The sequence below is a fragment of the Liolophura sinensis genome, chromosome 6 (assembly GCF_032854445.1).
Source record: "Liolophura sinensis isolate JHLJ2023 chromosome 6, CUHK_Ljap_v2, whole genome shotgun sequence".
Lineage (NCBI taxonomy): Eukaryota > Metazoa > Mollusca > Polyplacophora > Chitonida > Chitonidae > Liolophura > Liolophura sinensis.
In genome coordinates, this window is record NC_088300.1 from 30,691,701 (window position 1) to 30,712,808 (window position 21,108).

Below are 21,108 nucleotides of genomic sequence, written 5' to 3' on the forward strand. Positions count from 1 at the left end.
TTTGTCTTCAGCTGGCTTTGCCCTGCTCTTGTTAATCATATTGTGATGATGAAATGTCTACTGTATATTAGTAGACATAGAGTTTCCAATTCTCATAATATGAGTCTTTTGCCTTGTATTTGTCTTACAGAAAAACTGCGAGTTGACCAGTATATCTTTGAGTATTCAAGTATTTTTCTAGGTTCAGCAGAAGTCACTGTTGATGGTAATTTGGAAATAACCTGATTGTTTTGTGTTCTTTATTATTTCGTCAGCTCAGTATTTACAAGTTGTTTTTTTTAACGTTTTTAAGTTGCCATTGTTGTAATAAGGTTATTTTTCTTACAGTTTTTGTTGTCTTTACGTGGATAACAGTTTTACTGTATTCTTTTTAAAATGCATTTTAGTTGTACAAGTTTTGTTTTGCATGTTTAACCTTCGTTTTCACAATTATCATATTAAGAACAACTGAACATATTTTTTTTTACCTTGATTGCTGACTCTTTAGTCCTTAGACATAACTTAGCCTGATCTCAAGGTCACAAAACTCTTATGATATTTTGCCATTGTGGCACAATGACCTAGGGAACCTCTCGCCATTATGGTCTTTGTGAGTTCAAGTCCAGCTCATGCTGGCTTCCTCTCCGGCCATGCATGGGAAGGTCTGTCAGTAACCTGCGGATGGTCCTGAGTTTCCCCCTGCGCTCTGCACAGTTTCCTCCCACCATAATGCTGATCGCTGTCATATAAATGAAATATTCTTGAGTATGGTGTAAAACACCAATCAAATAAATAAAATAATTAATGATCTTTTGCAAATCGTGTAGTATGTGATCTTTTACTGTGATAAAATTTGAGAAATCCACAAAAACAACAGATTTTAGTCTGTGATTTGAAAATGTATTGTTAATGTAGATGTAGTGCTTTGGTTACATTTGATTTATTTATTTGACTGGTGTTTTACACTTTACTCAAGAATATTTCACTTATACTATGACGGCCAGCATTATGGTGGGAGGAAACCGGGCAGAGCGCGAGGGAAACCCACAACCATCTGCCGGTTGCTGCAGACCTTCCCACCTATGGCCGGAGAGGAAGCCAGCATGAGGGTTAAGTTTGAGGTCATGGGTTTAGTGTACTATGTTAGTCAACCATGGATTATATAGTTCAGGCTTTATGTATGTTTTGATGACTGCTTTCTTTTGATGCATGTTGTTTTTCTTGTCAGATGCCCAAAACCTGTGGTAGATATGTTGTGACGTGTTTTTCATGTTGAATTATATCATGTACATTTCAGTTATTATGTTATAATAAGGCCATTCACACTTTAATCCTTGTGTCCTTTGACCCGCATACACTCCTTGCACTGGAACTCATTATTTTATGTCCTGCCAGAAAAGATGACGTTATCCTAAAATAATAATAATGAATAATGGAAATTGTTCTACTGCATGCACAAGTTTTGGAAAATAATCAGACAAGAAACAAGGAATTGAAGACAGACATGGCTTTGAAACATTGATTGGGTTAAAACTAAACAATTGCACCTTGCTTATGTATTATATGTACTAAAGAGACTCTAAGAAATGAGCCATTCTATCTGGCTTGATGGAGCAATTTGATGCTATAAGTAAGGAGTTCAAATCTCATGCAAGCCATTTGCACTGTTTCCTTCAGTTTGTCAAATATGTGTAGTATTCTTGAAGGTTATGATATTAGACATCATTTCTGAATTATCTGTGAAAAATTACTCTATATATCTATATGCATGTATGTAAGTTTCTGAGCAGAAATGTTTTATGAATGTTATACATACTGAGTGACTTTTCATTTATTGTTGACTTTGATCTGTTTATTATAGCAACAGCCAAATCTCGAAACCGGAAAACTATTTTAGACTTTGAATCTCTAGAAGTGGGCAACATGATGTTGAGTGATGACAACTCCTTGCGTACTCTGACCAGCTTCAATGGCGAAATGCAACAGTTCGTGTTCAACAAGAACCAGTTCATTGAGATGGCAAGTTCAGGCCAGATCCAAAACATAGAACTAACGGCCACAGTGAACAGCCAGGAGATCATTAAAGATCCGGTCACGTTCAAGTCCAAGTCTGCTTACATCATGCTACCACAGTTCCAGGCCTATTCCTCATTCACACTTTACTTCCAATTCAAAACCACGGAAGCCAACGGTCTTATCTTTTATAATGATGGCAAAGAGCAAGACTTCATAGCCGTTGAATTGACCAAAGGTTACCTGTACTATAGTTTTAGTGTGGGAGCAGGATCGAGCCGGATTAAAATTGAGAGTCCGACAAAGCTCAACAACAACGAGTGGCATGATGTGGCTATTATTCGTCCAGATGATACTCAACACATTCTGCGTGTTGACGATGCACCACCTACTGTTCATAAATCAAAGGAGACTCAGATCGTGCACTTTGACCTCAGTGGGCCCCTGTACGTGGGTGGAGTGAAGAAAACGCTGTATTCGCTTCTGCCGCGGTCAGTGCTGTCCAGGGAGGGTTACCAGGGCTGTCTGGCTTCCATAGACTTGAACAGTCAGATGTTCAATCTCATGTCTTCATCAGACAGAATTGTGGGATCTGTGGCTGAAGGTTGCCAAGGTAAATCTACTAAATGTCCTAATGGAGCTCAACAGCTCACTACAAAGGAAAGCAAATCTTGTATATGATAGAACAGTGGCGCCCTCTATTTCTCCTTAAGTTTGCAGTCTCAGAAGCACGTAGAGGACTTAAAATGACACTTTAGATGTCCATGCTTCTACCCTAAGTGACCAAAATTTTGCACACAAAAGTGCATTTTCAGAGGCAAATAAATGTCACAAAATCTTATTTTCGGTGCTGAAACTCACAACTTTCCAATAGAATATCATCCCATTTTTCAAGCAACCCTCAAAACATTTTTCTAAAATCAATAGAACTCTCTGAATCAGAAAAAATGGGCAAGTTAGTCATTTAGAGTAAGTTTTTCCTTCAAGAAAGCCATCAAACTTCACAAAACAAGACTGTCTAAGTGGCCCTATATGGAAAATAAAACAATCAGAATCAAGTAAAACGTGTCAGTTCAAAATGATAAAGTTTAGGTGGAATAATCCTGGTACTATAACAGTCCTGGTATTGTAACAATCCTGGTACTGTAACAATCTTGGTACTGTAACAATCCTGGTACTGTTACAATCCTGGTACTGTTACAATCCTGATACTGTAACAATCCTGGTACTGTCACAATCCTGGTACTGTAACAATCCTGGTACTGTTACAATCCTGGTGCTGTATGACGGTTCTTGTCTAATGTGCTTTCCCATGGTATACCTTTCCTCTTCTCCCTCGCAGGCCCCAGTGTGATGTGTGCCACTGATTCCTGTCTTAATAATGGCCGCTGTGTCCAGCACTGGAATTCCTTCACCTGTAACTGTGACCTCACCTCTTACACGGGCCCAAGCTGTATTGAGAGTAAGTACACCTGTGCCTTATTGGAGACACGTTTCTTGATGACAAAACTAAATTTGAAGAAAGAGCATGTTCAGATTTGGCCTAGTACATGAAATTTTAGATTTCCACGCAATCCGTGTTTGTGGGGCATTTGTGACAGTACGTGGTCTACAACACTCATGTGACTGGTTGCACAGGCTAAAGTTCACGGATGAGTATTGTACTCCATCAGTATGATGTGCATATATAATGGTTTACCCCTCACGCTTTAGTTGCTTAGTCCATAATGCTGACCACTGTGGAAATGAAAAATGATTGACCATGGCATTAAACCTAGAAATAAATAAATTCACACCTTATCCCACCTTATCTGTTAAGCTGCATTGTGAAAGTAACAAAATTTAGTTTTAAAGGCAAAAGCATGACATAATACCCCTCCCCCCCTTCCCCTCACCCCATTTAAGGTTTGTAGGACCAAGAATCTTGATGTTTCTGGAGTCCTGTTTTCTGAGCTGAGTGTAGTTCTGGATCGGTGCATGAGATAACCTCAAGGTTTATTAGAATGAATGACTAGCACTTAGTGTCACTTCATGGGACAGTATTGCAGCCTTAATCATCATGTCATTTTTTTGGAGTGGACAAAAGTTACATGGTTGTTTCTTTGTTTTCCAGAGAGCATCTCTTACCGCTTTGGTCCTGGAAGTGGACTGATCACGTACAGGTTTCCTGATGGTAAATACCCCAAAACGACTTACGATGAGCTGGCCCTTGGCTTCATAACGCAGGAGACAGATGCAGTGTTACTGCGCATCGACAGTGCTACATCAGAAGATTACTTGGAGATGGAACTGGTACGGTTGTGTTTTGCATGGTGACAAAAAACTCCTCAAAAAAAAGAGCAAGCTTATATAGTTCTGGGCCCAGTTGTTCAAAAGTGTATTAGCTAATACTGGTATTAAGTCATGTTTTGTATTTAAAATTTTAGCTAAACTCAGCAGCCACTGCAGTTCTCCAAAGTCAAAGTGTAGCAGAGGCAGTTTTGAATTATTTTTAATATCCAAGTATACAAGTATAAAATTGAAGACTTAAAGTTTAATCGTTAAATCTGGTATTCAGTCACAAACCAGTTTTTGAACAACAAGGCCCAGGAAAATTTTTGACTATTTCTTTGGTCCACAGAGGTTGCCTGTTTGAATCCAGCCATAATGGTCATGTTGATTTTTTTTGGAGATGGCTTTTGTTATCTGTTATTTGGGAGCAACTATACTTGATGCTGATGTCAGAAAAGATGTATTAAACAGAATTATCAGGAAACAGTTGGATAGACTCTTTTTGGAAAATGGTTGTATCAAACTTTGATATTCTGGTGTTATCCTGTGTACAGGTGAAGGGGAATATCTTTGTGGTGTACAACATGGGAAATGATGACCACCCAGTGGCTGAGCTGTATGCCAAGGTGTCCGATGGAAAGTACCATGTGGTGAGGTTCACGAGGACGGGGCCCAACTCCACCATACAGGTGGACAACATGCTGGTGCAGCCCAAAACACCAGAAGGTGAGAATCTTCATGCTAATACATGTATATCAATATAGTCGATAATTGTGTCATTTAAAGTTATTCCCACATAAAAGATTTGCAATTACTCATTTAAAGGAGAGATACAAATAAGCTAAGGCCTTAAATTGTAGAGGAACATTTACAGTTTAGGAAAGGATGTGGTTTATAACTCTGGAAACCAAGAAGAATTTGTGACAGTGTTTGATACAAGGTTTGATACGATAAAATCATCAAAGATTTAGTATCTTGTACATGAACACACACTTGCTTACTTTTGAGGTTTATATAGAAATGTCACTGCTGTTATTATTTATTATTGTACCATTATTATTGTAATACTTAATCTTGTCAAGTTTTATCTTCATGCCATCCGGAGAGTTTATTTATTTTATGCCAATCTGACCCCCCACCCCCCACCCCCTCCCTGTTTGTCAGTCATTTTTGCTGTCTTTCTAGCTTGCCGGGATATAACATTTTGGCAAACAGGGGGTGTTTAACTTATGATGAATTGAATTTGTAATCCCAGCTCATGGTACATCCAGGCTACATTTTATGTCAATCTCAGAAATATTTCAACTCATTTTCTCTTATAGTCTTCTTTTCATGTCTTTGTCAGATTCATCATGTTAATTTTGGACAATGTGTCATATTTATGCTTTTATTACTGTAGTGCATTGTGTATTTTTTGGCCGTTAAACTTTTAAACTTATGTTTTTTCTGGACTCATGAAATAGAAACTGTTATGATTGAAGAAATTGACATATTGATAAAGTGTACAGTTCATGTTTTGTACGAGATCAAAATCTTTATATGGCTACCGTTATTATTTCTTTTTTGTGTCAAAGTGCTACACTGTAATATGTAACAGGCCTGCTTTGAATTACCTCCCTTGTTACCTGACACTGACTATGACATAGCGCAGGATTAGTTTTGGAGGTGTGAGGTGAGATCTGTTAAAGTATTTAGGTTTTGTCATGACAGTGACAATTTTTTTCTATGCAACAAAATGTAGAAAAACATATCAGCCTTTGACAGTTACAGAAATGTTGAGAGATCTTAAATTAAATCCATATTTTTGAGCGTAGATAGAACATACAGATTTGACAAAGTTTACCAAAACTGTCTATTGTGTATTTTTTTAGGGCTAGCATTTTTAAATTAACTCTGAATGGATTAAAAAAATACCTTACGTTTATCCTGGGTTTTCCAAATCAGTTTACAACATTGAAACTTGTCAAGGTATTCAACAAGGTTAGTATGATGCTTTAACTTTGAAACCATTTTCTGATATCCTACCTAACCACAGTCTACATGTGCATGTACCCCTGGAAATGCACCTGTTATACAAGAGAGTGAAATCAAGGGGGGTATTTCAGTGTGGCCTTATTAGCTTGTAATATCAATTAGGGGCCTTTGCTGGCAACTCAGAAATCCCTAAAATAAATTAGGTGAATAAATGTAACCATTGAAAATTTTAGAATGTGTGAAAGCGCAAAAAGTGCATTTTTTGAAGTAGAATCGAACATACATGTATTCTCTTGCCTGCTAAGGTTTGCCTCAATGGATTTTGGCATGTGTGTCAACAAAATGTTGTGGCCGAGATCTCCAGCCCATGGCATCACCAAATTAGCTACCAGAATGGAAGACATGTCTGACAGCTGAACTGATCACAGAATTATATATATATTAAAAACAAGATGATTAGGTTGCATCTTGGTCATTGAAGCATGATGTATGTCAAAGTCCAGTTTGGCCTCTGAGCAGGATCTCCTAAACTATGAGGCTCTCAGGTTGTGGATTCAATCCTGGCAATGGACATGGAATTTGTAGATTCCCCAGATCTAACTTTTAGTAGGTCATGATGACCATAACTGGTTGACCATGTCCTTCGGGCAGTTTGTAGGGTTCCATGAAGACCATTAAGGAACCTTTCGGGCCAAAGTTACTTCAGGGCCGAGCTGTGTAGATAACTTTGAGCCAAGGGGGAGCCTGAGGAAGACGTACTGTTGTCTTCTGGCAGCCTGTCTGTAAGCTTACCTATACAGGAAAATTTGTCAGTAACTTGCCCAAGGTCAGTGGTTTACTTGGGCATTCTGATTGCCTCCCCCTACAAAACTAAATGGCTATTTTATGAATGAAGAATTCTTGAGTGTGGTATTATTAAACAGCAGTCATATCAATGAATAAATTAATGAACATCCTGATCAAATTCTAGATATCGTTGTCTTCAGTGGACCAGTTTACTATATGCATGTAAAATTTCACGAGATTTTCCAAGTACATTGCAATGGACAAATTGTGCTCTAGACATTGTCATTCACGATTTTAGATATTTTTTGTATTTTTGTTCTTAAAAATTGTATGTTTACTGTTTGGATTTAACATTAAAAAAATGTACAGCGGTAGAATTAATTTGTATGAGTTATCAGAGTTATAGCTGAAATTTTGACATTGTATTTTAGGCATGTATTTTCATACCTGTACATGCAAATGTTTTGTCAGTCATAGAGACCTGTTACCAATGTCATGTATATGTCATCTTCCAGATTATATTGTTGTTTAATACTCATGTTATTTGTATGGCAAACACTCTCTGCTCTTGTCTTTGTCAGATTTATATATTTCCCATGTTTCACCATCATTAATGCCCAGCTGTCTGGTTTGTCATTCTGATGAATAATATTCAGTGTTCTAGAACTGAAAGCATCTTGGGCAGTTTTTACAAGAAAGGTGTATCATTCCATCAAACTGTAACTACCATGGCGAGACTTTGGACGAAAGCCACGCCCTCTCTGGAGGTTATTACAGTTACACTTTGTATTATGACACATTCACCCTAATCCAGTTTTTCAAAGCAAGATATGAGTGTGTTTGTCATTCATAATGGCTTTTTTTTTATTCCATTTTTGCCCCCCATATTTTGTCTCAGTTTTCTCTTGGCTTGTGCATAAGGGAAATGACTCAGGTAATATTTTTCAGGGCAAACTGACTGAAAATACAGTATTATCCTTCACTATTGCACCATTTTCAGTTTTGAAATCACATTTAGTTCAAAATGAAATCTAAATAGCCTGACATCCCTGGATAAAAGTGGACTGAACCATGCATGACCATGAGTATTCATTTTAACCTGGTCAGGACAGGCTCACTTTATTCTTGGATAGAGGTGTTTGGTTTCAGTTTTAATAGTTCAGTGCACTCTTGTCTCATCTTATATACTAATCTGACAACTCAATCAACCTGAAATTTCCTTAGAAATATAAGTGTCTAAAGAACACTTCTGGATTTAATAAATTATGCAGGGTACTATCTCTAAAAAGCAGTATTGTTTGAAGAAACTTTCCTTCCCAAAATCAGATATCTTTGCTAGTTGGTTATCTGTTAAGTTCATTTGTCTGTCCTTTTTCCCCCTTGTTTCATGTTATATCATCTGTAAAGATTTCCCTATCCCTGCATAATAACAACCACGGGATGGCATTCCTCAATTGCAGGGAGACAACTCAATATGTTCAATGATCAAGCTGTGATTCAGATAGGAGGCAAGAAGAACAAAGACGGGCGAATTATACGACAGTTCCGCGGAATAATGTCAGGTAGGCTGTGGTGAATGGAAAGGCAATCTGCAGACCTCTTGGTAGTGCAGGAGGTGAAACAGATTGTTGTACAGGATTAAATGTGCTTGACATTTAGGTATTAGACAAGCTGCTGCTTCTTACAAAAACTTGCTGACATTTGACTAATGAAATCATAATAGTCTGGAACACAATACCTAATGGGGGGCCTCCGTGGCTCAGTCGGTTAGTGCGCTAGCACAGCGTAATGACCCAGGAGTCTCTCACCAATGCGGTCGCTGTGAGTTCAAGTCCAGCTCATGCTGGCTTCCTCTCCGGCCGTATGTGGGAAGGACTGTCAGCAACCTGTGGATGGTCGTGGGTTTCCCCCGGGCTCTGCCCGATTTCCTCCCACCATAATGCTGGCCACCGTCATATAAGTGAAATATTCTTGAGTACGGCGTAAAACACACCAATCAAATAAATAAATAAATCACAATACCTAATTCAGGTGCTACTTTAAGGTAGGAGGTTGCCTCTGACTGTGTGGAGCCTTTGTTGGCAATAAACTGTCATTTGTCTCCCACCAGTATGGTGTGCTTATCTGTATAAAGTCTCATGTGGGAAAGTTTGTCAGTTACTTGCCAAAGGTCGGTGGTTTACCTTGGGCACTCTGGTTTCTTCCAACAGTAAAACGGACCATAATTATATATATCCAGAATTCCTATTTATGTGGTTTAACAGCAGTCAAATAAATAATTTAGCTGCATGTAGGGGGTTTGGTCATGTACCTGAGATATAGTGTTGGTATTCTCTGGGCTCTGTCCATACTCTCCCATCAGTAGGACGACACCTCACTGGTGTTGCATAAGGTGAAACATTTTTACTTGTTTCATTTGTTTTCATTGTTAAAAAATAATTACTTTGACTGAATAGTAAAGCACTAGAACATTTATTTCAGTAGTCAGTATCCATTTGTACCACTAAATGGTGTATTGACCAAAAAAAAGTAGGACGACACCTCACTGGTGTTGCCTAAGGTGAAACATTTTTACTTGTTTCATTTGTTTTCATTGTTAAAAAATAATTACTTTGACTGAATAGTAAAGCACTAGAACATTTATTTCAGTATTCAGTTTCCATTTGTTCCACTAAATGGTGTATTGACCAAAAAAAAAAAAAAAAAACAAGAAAAGAATCTGACCAATGTATGTTTGTTTGTTTTGTTTAGGATTGGTATTTAACGAGAAGCGATTACTAGACCTGGCATCGGAGAACGATCCACAGATAACAATAGAGGGGGATGTGCAGGAGGACATGGAGTTCGAGAGACATATCAAACAGTGAGAGCTTTCTTTATACCAAACCTACATGCCAACATCCAACTAAAATAAAGCTTCATAAAAACACTGGATATTATGTGGAGCTTAAAGTTTCTACAGTTGCAGCTAATCTGTGGCTTTTATTACCGAGGGCGTTATTTCCTTGTTAAGATGAGATTTTGTTTAATTCTCTGTGTTCCAAACGATTTGTTTGCAAAGTTTGGAAGATTTAACTAGTTGTTACTCTCATAAAGATGTATTATCTGTATATAGCCACTGATACATGAATGGGTTTTTTTTTGCCATCAACAGTAGAGACACATTTATGGTGACCATAATTCTTGAATCTTTTCAACCGTCTCTGCAGCAAACATTTTCAAACATTCTGAGAAAACTAAGGGGTTTGGAAAAATAGTGGCACATTTTTATGAAAGTTTTAATGTTAGTGCCAAAACAAATCATTTTTAACATATATTCATAATTTTATACTTAAATTCCACTGAAAAAAGTGCTTTAGTCATTGAAAGCAGGCTGTTGTCTGATTGTTAATGATGGAAGTTGCCTTTCAATTGCTGGAATACAGGACATGCAGGGTTAAAACCAGCCATGATATGGGAATTAGTAGATTCACCAGCTGGCACTGTCCATGAGCCTTTGGTGATAATAAGCACCTGTCTGGCCATTTGTGCTGTACAGTGTTTGTCTTCAGCCAATGTGGTATACATATCAGTATGTCACTTGCGGGAAAGTGCGTCAGCAACTTGCCAAAGGCTGGTGGTTTATCCAGGTCCATAGTGAAAAATACTTCAGTGTGGTGTTAAACAATGATCAAATAAAATGCACTTGCCTTTTTAGATGTGAAAATGTTTGAGTGTGTAAAAAAAATTTTGTTTTCATTGCATTGTTTATGACTTCAGAAAACCTTTCTACTTATTAGTCTGTAGCTATTGTCAGTCTTTGTGTCTTTTTTTTTTTGGTACTTTCACTTTAAACTGACTTGTCATTAATTTGTATGTTATCAGAGACCCCAAAGCAGACGTTGTTGATCTGGTGAAAGCTGGCTGGCAGTCGACCGAAGGAATCCGAGTAAGAATTAATTCCGTCTTCCTTCAAAGCATTGTCAATCTATTCTGTGTTTATTTGTCCTAAAATGATTCTGGTTTTTAAGTTTCTTCAGGAAAGTGCCATAAACATATTGACATACTCTTCTTGAAGGAGTCAGCATCTGGTTTCCCACAAGGTTCAGAAGTAGGTTTATACTGACAACGGATTCGTAGTTTACACTTCAACAGATTCAGTGAGCTAGGCAATGTGCTGATGGCAACGTGCTCATGGTCGTGGGTTTCCTCCTGGGCTGGGCCTGGTTTCCTTCCACCATAATGCTGGTGAATAGTACCTTATTTCTTTTAATATTGGGACACTTGGTCTGCTCATTTGAAACAATAAATGTGTAATTGTAGCAGGAATACTGAGTTTCTTTATTCTCAGAGGGTTAGACCATCTAATGAGGAACAGATCTTTACTTTTCCAAACGGCTGGTAAAGAAATGTAATATTCTATTTTCGACACTACTAAAACCTGTCCCAAAAATTGAAAGAATTAGGGTAAGGGAAATATTCTTGAGTTAAACAGGAATCAGATCAATCAAAGAGTCGATTTATGACAAGATTTAATTACATGTATGTATGTATGTATGTGTTGTTGTTGTTATATTCACCTGGCAGCCATCTTGGACAACATTGCCAACTCCTTCCATAGTTATGGAGAGTTCTCTTGAAGAACTGCAGTTTGGTGTGGCCAGTGGCTCAGGGAGTGGGATCTCACCCATGCGACCAGGATTTGAGGACATGGAGGTAGAGGTTGAGATAACTGGCAAAAAACCATTCAATGGAGAGTCTGACAAAGTAAAATCTGCCAGAGGATCAGGAAGTGACAATGGTCCCATATTGCCAGGATTAGAGGATTTGGAGAATGACAGTGTGAAATCTGACAGAGGATCAGGAAGTGGCAATGGTTCCATGTTGCCTGGATTAGAGGATTTGGAGAATGACATTGTGAAATCTGACAGAGGATCAGGAAGTGGCCAAGGTACCATGTTGCCTGGATTAGAGGATTTGGAGAATGACAGTGTGAAATCTGACAGAGGATCAGAAAGTGGCCAAGGTACAATGTTGCCTGGATTAGAGAATTTGGAGAATGACAGTGTGAAATTTGACAGAGGATCAGGAAGTGGCCAAGGTACCATGTTGCCTGGATTAGAGGATTTGGAGAATGACAGTGTGAAATCCGACAGAGGATCAGGAAGTGGCCAAGGTACCATGTTGCCAGGATTAGAGGATTTGGAGAATGACAGTGTGAAATCCGACAGAGGATCAGGAAGTGGCCAAGGTACCATGTTGCCAGGATTAGAGGATGTGGAGAATGACAGTGTGAAATCTGACAGAGAATCAGAAAGTGGCCAAGGTACCATGTTGCCTGGATTAGAGGATTTGGAGAATGACAGTGTGAAATCCGACAGAGGATCAGGAAGTGGCAGTGGTTCCATGTTGCCTGGATTAGAGGATGTGGAGAATGACGTTGTGAAATCTGATAGAGGATCAGGAAGTGGCCAAGGTCCCATGTTGCCTGGGTTAGAGGATATGAAAAATGAGAGTGTGAAACTGGACAGAGGATCAGGAAGTGGCAGTGGTTCCATGTTGCCTGGATTAGAGGATATGGAAAACGAGAGTGTGAAACGCGACAGAGGATCAGGAAGTGGCAATGGTCAAATGTTTCCTGGATTTGAAGATTTAGAAAATGAAAGTGTGAAACGCGACAGAGGATCAGGAAGTGGCAGTGGTTCCATGTTGCCTGGATTAGAGGATATGGAAAACGAGAGGGTGAAACTGCACAGAGGGTCAGGAAGTGGCAGTGGTCAAATGTTTCCTGGATTTGAAGATTTAGAAAATGACAGTGTGAAACGCGACAGAGGATCAGGAAGTGGTAATGGTTCCATGTCACCTGGATTAGAGGATATGGAAAACGAGAGTGTGAAACGCGACAGAGGATCAGGAAGTGGTAATGGTCAAATGTTCCCTGAATTTGAAGATTTGGAAAACGAAAGTGTGAAACATGACAGAGGATCAGGAAGTGGTAATGGTTCCATGTCGCCTGGATTAGAGGATTTGGAGAATGACAGTGTGAAACGCGACAGAGGATCAGGAAGTGGCAGTGGTCAAATGTTCCCTGGATTTGAAGATTTAGAAAATGAGAGTGTGAAACGCGACAGAGGATCAGGAAGTGGTAATGGTTCCATCTTGCCTGGATTAGAAGATATGGAAAATGAGAGTGTGAAACGTGACAGAGGATCAGGAAGTGGCAGTGGTTCCATGTTGCCTGGATTAGAGGATATGGAAAATGAGAGTGTGAAACTGCACAGAGGGTCAGAAAGTGGCAATGGTCAAATGTTTCCTGGATTTGAAGATTTAGAAAATAAAAGTGTGAAACACGACAGAGGATCAGGAAGTGGTAATGGTTCCATGTCACCTGGATTAGATGATATGGAAAATGAGAGTGTGAAACTGCACAGAGGATCAGGAAGTGGCAGTGGTTCTATGTTGCCTGGATTAAAGGATATGGAAAACGAGAGTGTGAAACTGCACAGAGGATCAGGAAGTGGCAATGGTCAAATGTTTCCTGGATTTGAAGATTTAGAAAATGAAAGTGTGAAAGCAGATAGAGGATCAGGAAGTGGTAATGGTCCCACTTTGCCAGGAATGGAGGATTTGGAAAATGAGCATGTGAGACTGGACAGAGGATCAGGGAGTGGCAATGGTTCCATGTTGCCTGGATTAGAGGATATGGAAAATGACAATTTGAAACCCAACAGAGGATCAGAAAATGGCAGTGGTCCCATGTTACCTGAATTAGAGGATTTGGAAAATGAGAGTGTGAAACCCAAGGGAGGATCAGGAAATGTTGCTGGTCCTATGATGCCGGGACAAGAAGATTTTGAAAATGAAAGTGTGAAACCTGACAGAGGATCAGGAAGTGGTAATGGTCCCACTTTGTCTGGTTTGGAGGATTTGGAAAATGAGCATGGGAAACAGGATAGAGGATCAGGAAGTGGTGGTGGTTCCATGTTACCTGGATTGGAGGATGTTGAAAGTCCAGCATTTCAGGGAAAGAGCTCAGGGTTCCATTTTACAAGTTCAGAAAATTCACAGGTGCAGAAATCAACAGAGAAATACAAGATTCATAATGGAGACCCTGGCCATTCTGGAGATCAACTGTCATTTAAAAGTGACAAGAAAGACCAAATTTCAGAAGTTAAAGGTCCCATTGTGGATGAAGTATTGACTAGAAACTCTGATATTAAGAAAGCTAACAATAACACACATTCCAACTACAAGAGCATTCCAGGGTTTGTTGACATGGAGATGTTGCAGCATAAAAATATGTCACTTAAAAGAATAGTAATAGAGGAAGGCAGCCAGCCAAATTCGGTAGATACCACGGATGATATTGATGAGAATTATATTTTGTCAGGTTCAAGATCAAGGTTTCATTCGGGTAAAGAAATTGTCTCCAAAACTACCCTTAGTAACCGTAATGCCCTGTCTACCTTAAGGATCAGTCATTCCAAGAGAATTCGACTTAAAACAAAATTGTCATGGTATCTGAAGGAAAGTTGGACAAGCCATGAAAAAGTTTCTTCTAAAACGACGCCTGTGAAAGACAATAATGTGATCAGTTGGAGGAATGCTGTTCAGAGCATTAAGCGCATCATTCAGTTGAAAGTTAAAGACCCAGCAGTCCCAAAACCTGAGGATTTAACGAAGCAGAATGATCAAGCCTCTGCCCAGGTATGAGGAAGACCACAATCTGTGGTTGCCTGTGTTGTTTGAGTGGTTTGGACCAAGGATGCATAGTGTTTGAGCAGCATGGAGCAAGAATGCATAGTGTTGAATGGACCAAGGATGTATAGTGTTTGAGCAGCATGGAGCAAGGATGCATAATGTTTGAGCAGCATGGAGCAAGGATGCATAGTCTTGGATGGACCAAGGATGCAAAGTGTTGAATGGACCAAGAATGCATAATGTTTAAGCAGCATGGAGCAAGGATGCATAATCTTTGAGCAGCATGGAGCAAGGATGGATAGTGTTTGAGCAGCATAGAGCAAGGATGCATATTGTTGAATGGACCAAGGATGCATAGTGTTTGAGCAGCATGGAGCAAGGATGCATAATGTTTGAGCAGCATGGAGCAAGAATGCATAGTGTTGGATGGACCCAGGATGCATTATGTTTAACCAGCATGGATCAAGGACAGTTGAATAAAAATGTACCTGTCCAGTTACTAATCCATTCCACATCTGCATGGATGAGGTCAGAAGAAGGTCATCTCAGACACTAGAGTTTTATCTTCAAGTGAAATAGTTAACACCTGGAGTATAGAAAAATTAACAAACTGTATTTTTGTGCTAACATACAAAACTAACATTGTCCTGCATGTTAAAAAAAATTGTGTGTGTGTGTTTTTTTTTTAATGTCTTATTACACAGATGCGACATCTCGCCACAATATGGCTGAAATATTGCCGATGTGGCATTAAGCCATAATCATTCATTCATTCATATGCGCCATTACCTGCGTAATAACATGTCTCATTTCCCACATTTATGCTTGTGTTTGCTGTGTCTGGTAAAATAACTGTTCAGTTGAGGCAGCTCCTTGTATGTAACACATTGAGCCTAGTGATAATAAGTCTTACATTTATACATGTAGCAAATTTAAGCAGACTAATAAATCAATAAATATAGCAGTTATTGGACCATTTTAACCTTTTATGAATGATTTGAATAAATGGTAAACTGCCGACGTGCTTAATCAATAGGATTATTAATACTATTTGCACTTTCCAGACTTTCAGTCAAAAAAGGAAATCTCTACTCTGTTCCATGTGTATAAAAAAGATATTATTTTTTCTTTAGTGCATATCTATGTGAATTTTGGATGATTGCTCAGACTTGTGTCCAGTAATCTTAATTAACTACTTGTAAAGGAATTGAATCTTGGTCCTATATTTTGTTACCATTCTATTTAATATTATGCAAGAAGTTTGTCTTACTGTATATATGACATTCACTCTCCCTGTGCAGCATGAACTTATGCTGGTTTGGTACTGTGGAGCTACAGTACTACCAGTATATAGGAAATTTGAAGATAATCTTTAAAAATATAATTTTTTTTTTAATATATTAATTTAATATATATATATATATATATATATATATATATATATATATGTATACAGATAAATACATTCCCAGTCAAATTGCTTTGTCCAGTTCTGTTCATTTAACCAATCTTGATTTTCAAGATTACATTTTATTCATTGTTCTAAAGCTTTCATTAATACAAAATTGAAGTCTTGTATAAATGCTTGTATATGTAGTTACATGTATGTTGTCTTACTTCCTTACAGCACACAACTCCCAGACAGGATGTCACGGACGAGATCATCTTTGCAGGAGAAGGGTCGGGTTGCCATAGTGATGATGAAGATGACTGCACTGATGTTGTATCGGGTCACGAGGATGATATCATCACACCTACAGTCATCATCAGGACCACCCCCAAACCTAAAACAACCACCTCCAGGTAGGCTTTTACTGTGTCGATGATGTTTCTTGTTGGGCGTTGTCATTATCACATCTGTCCTTCCACGATTCCATAACTCCATGACTCAAATCAGATATCAACATGTACATCTCCATGTGATCTTGTTGATTTAAAAACATTTTCATCAGAGGAATCCGTTCATTCCTGTCTTTGGAGAGAGATTTTATTAATCACCTCACTCTTTCTTATTTGTTTATTTGGCCAATGGCACAGTCTTAATATGCAGTGAAAATCACTTGCACCAATATGGTGTGCACATTATAATGGCACACATGAGAAAGTTTGTCAGTAACTCAACAAATGCAGGCTGGTTTTTTTCCATCCATTAGACTGACTGCCAGATGTAGAGTAAGTTAAAGATTCTTCAGTGTAGCATTATAAACACCAATAACTGTTCAAAATATTGTTCAGTTTGGATAAAATTTTGCATGTAGTTACATTTTGTGGCCCAGCAGATTAAGTCAAAATACCAACTTGACCCAAGCGCAAGTTTTGCATACTTAAGCATGGGATAAATTCTCCAACTTTGTCTTTTTAACAGTAAAACTGCTCCGTGTGATGATGAGGACAGCTGTGATGGCTCTGGTGGGGATGGCCGAGAAACTCAGCCATCAAGGAGACCCCCAACAAGGAAGCCGCCCAGGAATCCTGGGAAAACCAGCAGAAAGCCGCCCACAAAGGGATCTACACATGGCACCACCAAGCGGCCTAAGGAGGACGCAACTGTATGGAGCGGCCTTGCCAACATCACTGTGTCGCTTAATGGCCCGTCAGAAGGAGACAATGCAAATGGACCAACAGAACGACCAATCAAAACAGAAAAAAATATGGAACGTGTCAATGTCGGTCTTATCGTGGGAATAGTGGCTGGTGTTGCAATTGCATTACTTATCCTAATATATGCTCTGTATAAATTTCGCAGCAGGGATGAAGGATCATACAAAGTAGACGAAACTCAAAATTTTGCCTATGTAAGTGAACCCAAAAAGGCCCCCAGCACTAATGGAGGCCTTAAACCCAACAATAACTGTGCCCCAGGAAAAACTGGCAAGAAACGAGACGTTAAAGAATGGTATGTCTGAGAATTCTAGACTGCTCTTTAAGAAGAAAATTTTACTGTATAATTTTTAAAATGTGATAATGAAATCAAAGTGGCTGGAGGGGGAAAACGTATTATAGTGTTCAAGGATTTGTGAATTCCACGCTCAGCTCAGTCTGTTTGACCAAGACTTGTGTGTGAGAGCCCTGAATGGTCAGGGGTCCAAGAGAAGATATTGAGTGCTCAATTACAACAATTCTGAGGACAAAGCTGATTAAACCTTAGTCATCAAAGGTCTACACACAAACTGTCCCTGATCAGCACGGATAGTGTTTACCAGTGTTGTTGTGCAATGTTTTGTCTAAACGTTCATTTAAATTCAGTAAACAAACTAATTACCGATAGTTGGCTTTTACAGACATGCCTAGAAGCTTCTGACTGGAATCTAGTGACGACAGATGATTAGCTGTCTCCCCTTGACGGATATGTACATGTAGCTGGCCTCCCAAACAATGTGATTTTTGGGGGGTTATTTTGGTTAGTACATTGGTGCAATTTGTATAAGAAGGCGCCTTTGAGGGGAGTAACCATGAGCTCAATCCTGAGATATTACCCCAGTTTGCAGAAAATTGTTTCGAATAAAAACTATTGCTGGGAAAAAAACGCAAAAGCAGAATTAGGCTGTGTTTAATATAGGCATGTCTTTTGGAATACAATCATTTATCAGTATTGAAGTACTGTTTAATTTTGTTCTATTCATGGCGCAGATGTTTTAAGGAACACATATCATGTGTAGGTTAAGCATACAAATTCAGTGTTTGTACAAATTGAGCTTTAATTGTCATATCATGCACCCGTTCACTGTTAGTAGACCTAGTTGACACATTAGGATGGAACGAGTTACAAGACCAAGAATTGTCACCATAGCAACAGAGAACTGTAACCATAGCAACAGAGAACTAGGACCATAACCACTCAACTGCGTGTGATAAAATACAACCCTTGTACTTCTGTCGGAAATATGGTCCAGAATAGTCAGTCTATAGAAATTTGCTGTATATTTGTATTATAAGAAAGATAACTCTGCGTTACTGCTGTGTTCTAGCACTGTTATAAACCTGATTGTGTAGCCGCCCAGTTTTCCTGTGAAATGCTTGGATAATGTGCTCAGAGCTGGATCTGACCAATACCACGGCCTGTATTATAGAGAATTTCGTCGTGTTTCCCGGCTGAGCAAGGACCTAACCAATGGAGTTGCCTGTACTATTTAAGCTTGGGCCTGAGTTTCCCTGCTGAGCAAGGATCTGACAAATAGTTGCCTGTACTGTATAAACTTGGGTCCAAATTTCCCTGCTGAGCAAAGATCTGACCAATAGAGTTGCCTATACTATATGGGCTTGGGTGCATGTTTCCCAACTGAGCATGGATCTGGTCAGTAGAGATGCATGTACTGTAGGTGCTTGGGTCCATGTTACCCCGCTACTTATATTCTCTAGATAGTGTCACAAACGACCTTCCATAGACGAGGGAATAATTGACCTAAATGGTTGTATCTGTGTATTGTTTGTATTTTTATCTACGCAGTGTTACACTGTTGTATCATTACGTGCTTTTATATTGTTATTTATGACATACACAAATTGTTTGTGTTAATTTGCAAGTGCACCTCTTGTTACGTTTTTATTTTTATTTTCCTTCTGATTATTACCTCATAATTCATTCTTTGTACATATTATGCTTGCTAGCAGACCCTGCATGGCAAGAAGTAGCATATTCAGTCATTTACCTGTTCGAATGACAGCACAATGTAATCTCTGATACTTGTATTATACATTGCCTAAATGACACGGGTTTTACTGAAATATCGGCTGAATGAGGACTGGTGTCCTTTGATTGAAGTCTGGAATTCACTGGCTGATGGCGTTGAGTCCACAGGAATGACGGATCCAGACTTCATTTCTGTGCGTGAAAACTTGACAGGGGATTTTAAAGACTGTGGGATTTAGCCCAAGTCTATATATATCTGACTTAAAACCTCACGATTTAGTTTAGTTCAAAAACTGGGACCAATGCCTTTTTATTCAGATTTTTATAATCAAGCCATGTTGTTTGAAGTGAGTAGTTGATAATTTACCTCCTTATTTCCGTACACATGGTGAAAAACTGTGTTAAATGGTTTTCCCATAGAATAGTGCTTTAAGCAATATGGCGTATAGTCTCTTCCCGTATATCTTTACATTTTTATCATGTCCAGGCAGTAAGAGAGGAAAAACAAATATGCCTTAGCTTCTTATCAGAACCGCACAATCTCCTCCTAATTTTCATAAACGTACCTTATTTGACTAATATTTATTTGAAAAAAAAAACACAATTTTAATCCAGTTTTTACAGTCTGTTTTAGCAGTTTCTCTTTTTTTCAAGGTTAGCATATACCATGCAAAAAATCTCAGAGACTAATTTGTTTGAAACAGGTTCCAAGTATCACCACCAGTTCCTCAGTTTCACACATCACTACTGGCTGATGAAATATGTCTCAAAAGTACTGTTTTGTCTGTCTGTTTTATACAAAGGCTTTAAAGAAAGTTTATCATTATTAGAGTCGGCACTCTTCCATATTGATATTACAGTAGACTTTGTGAATGTTATTGATCGTACTTGTGTATTGTAGAAAGTCGTCTGTACATGGTACTCTGTGCTTCAAACATGGTTTCACCGTCGTTTTAAAAGTGGTAGTTACAAATAGTTATTATATATCAGCTGTAAACTTCAATCCGCACGTGAACATGTTCATTTCAAAGTTGACCTTGTTCGTTGTATGTTCTTTATAAGGCGTTGCTCAGCCAACTGCCTGGGTAAAGAATTCATTGTTGTTGTATGTGTGTGTGTGTTTGGAGAGTGCTAATGGCGACGAGTAGATTAAACCATTTTGTACAAATAATTATGATGATAAATACACGTGAAATAAACGTTTCTACTCGATTGGATATGTTGTGTTATGAATTGCTTGACTTCTACAAGTATGGTGTGCATATGTGTGCATCAAGTGTGGGTATGTTTGCCAACACGTTACCAAAAGATGGTGGTTTTCCCTGGCCAATTCTGTTTCTTTCATACTGACAGCCATAGCATAAGTGAAAAATTCTTGAGTATGGCGTTACACAACAAAGTATGGTTGTACATCCACGTTTGTTACCCATTATAGGCCATAGAGATATAAACAGTTAATCTGTCTAAACCTCAAGGCAGTAATAAGCCCCTGGCTGGTTAAACAAAGAGAAAGATCAAATTAAAGGATATGTGAAGAAGGAACTATAAAACAAAGATTATGATTCTATGCCAAATGAAAAGTATGCCTTGGAATTTTGGTTTAAAAAAATTTCATGGGTATTTTTATACCTGTTAATTACCCCTCTAGATTATGCATATTTTCCATCAATGGCCGGATTTTTTCAGAAATTACGTCATCGTTGTTCTTGCTCGGAACTCGGTGAACACCCTCGAAGTGCCCCAAGCCCTGTGAACCATGTCACTACAGTGTGGGC

General features: G+C 38.7%; 1 protein-coding gene across 1 annotated transcript in view; it reads left to right on the top strand.

Annotated features, from left to right (window-relative positions):
- Positions 1-20,550, top strand: part of LOC135469371 (neurexin 1-like) — a 112,851-nt gene extending 92,301 nt beyond the window's left edge. The window contains 11 exon segments of the mRNA XM_064748002.1: positions 131-205; positions 1,841-2,605; positions 3,335-3,454; positions 4,106-4,284; positions 4,818-4,989; positions 8,484-8,585; positions 9,775-9,886; positions 10,888-10,951; positions 11,590-14,709; positions 16,331-16,506; positions 17,069-20,550. Of these exon segments, the coding sequence (XP_064604072.1) occupies positions 131-205; positions 1,841-2,605; positions 3,335-3,454; positions 4,106-4,284; positions 4,818-4,989; positions 8,484-8,585; positions 9,775-9,886; positions 10,888-10,951; positions 11,590-14,709; positions 16,331-16,506; positions 17,069-17,609 (5,426 nt within the window). The 3' untranslated portion in view covers positions 17,610-20,550.
- The last annotated feature ends 558 nt before the right edge of the window (positions 20,551-21,108 follow it).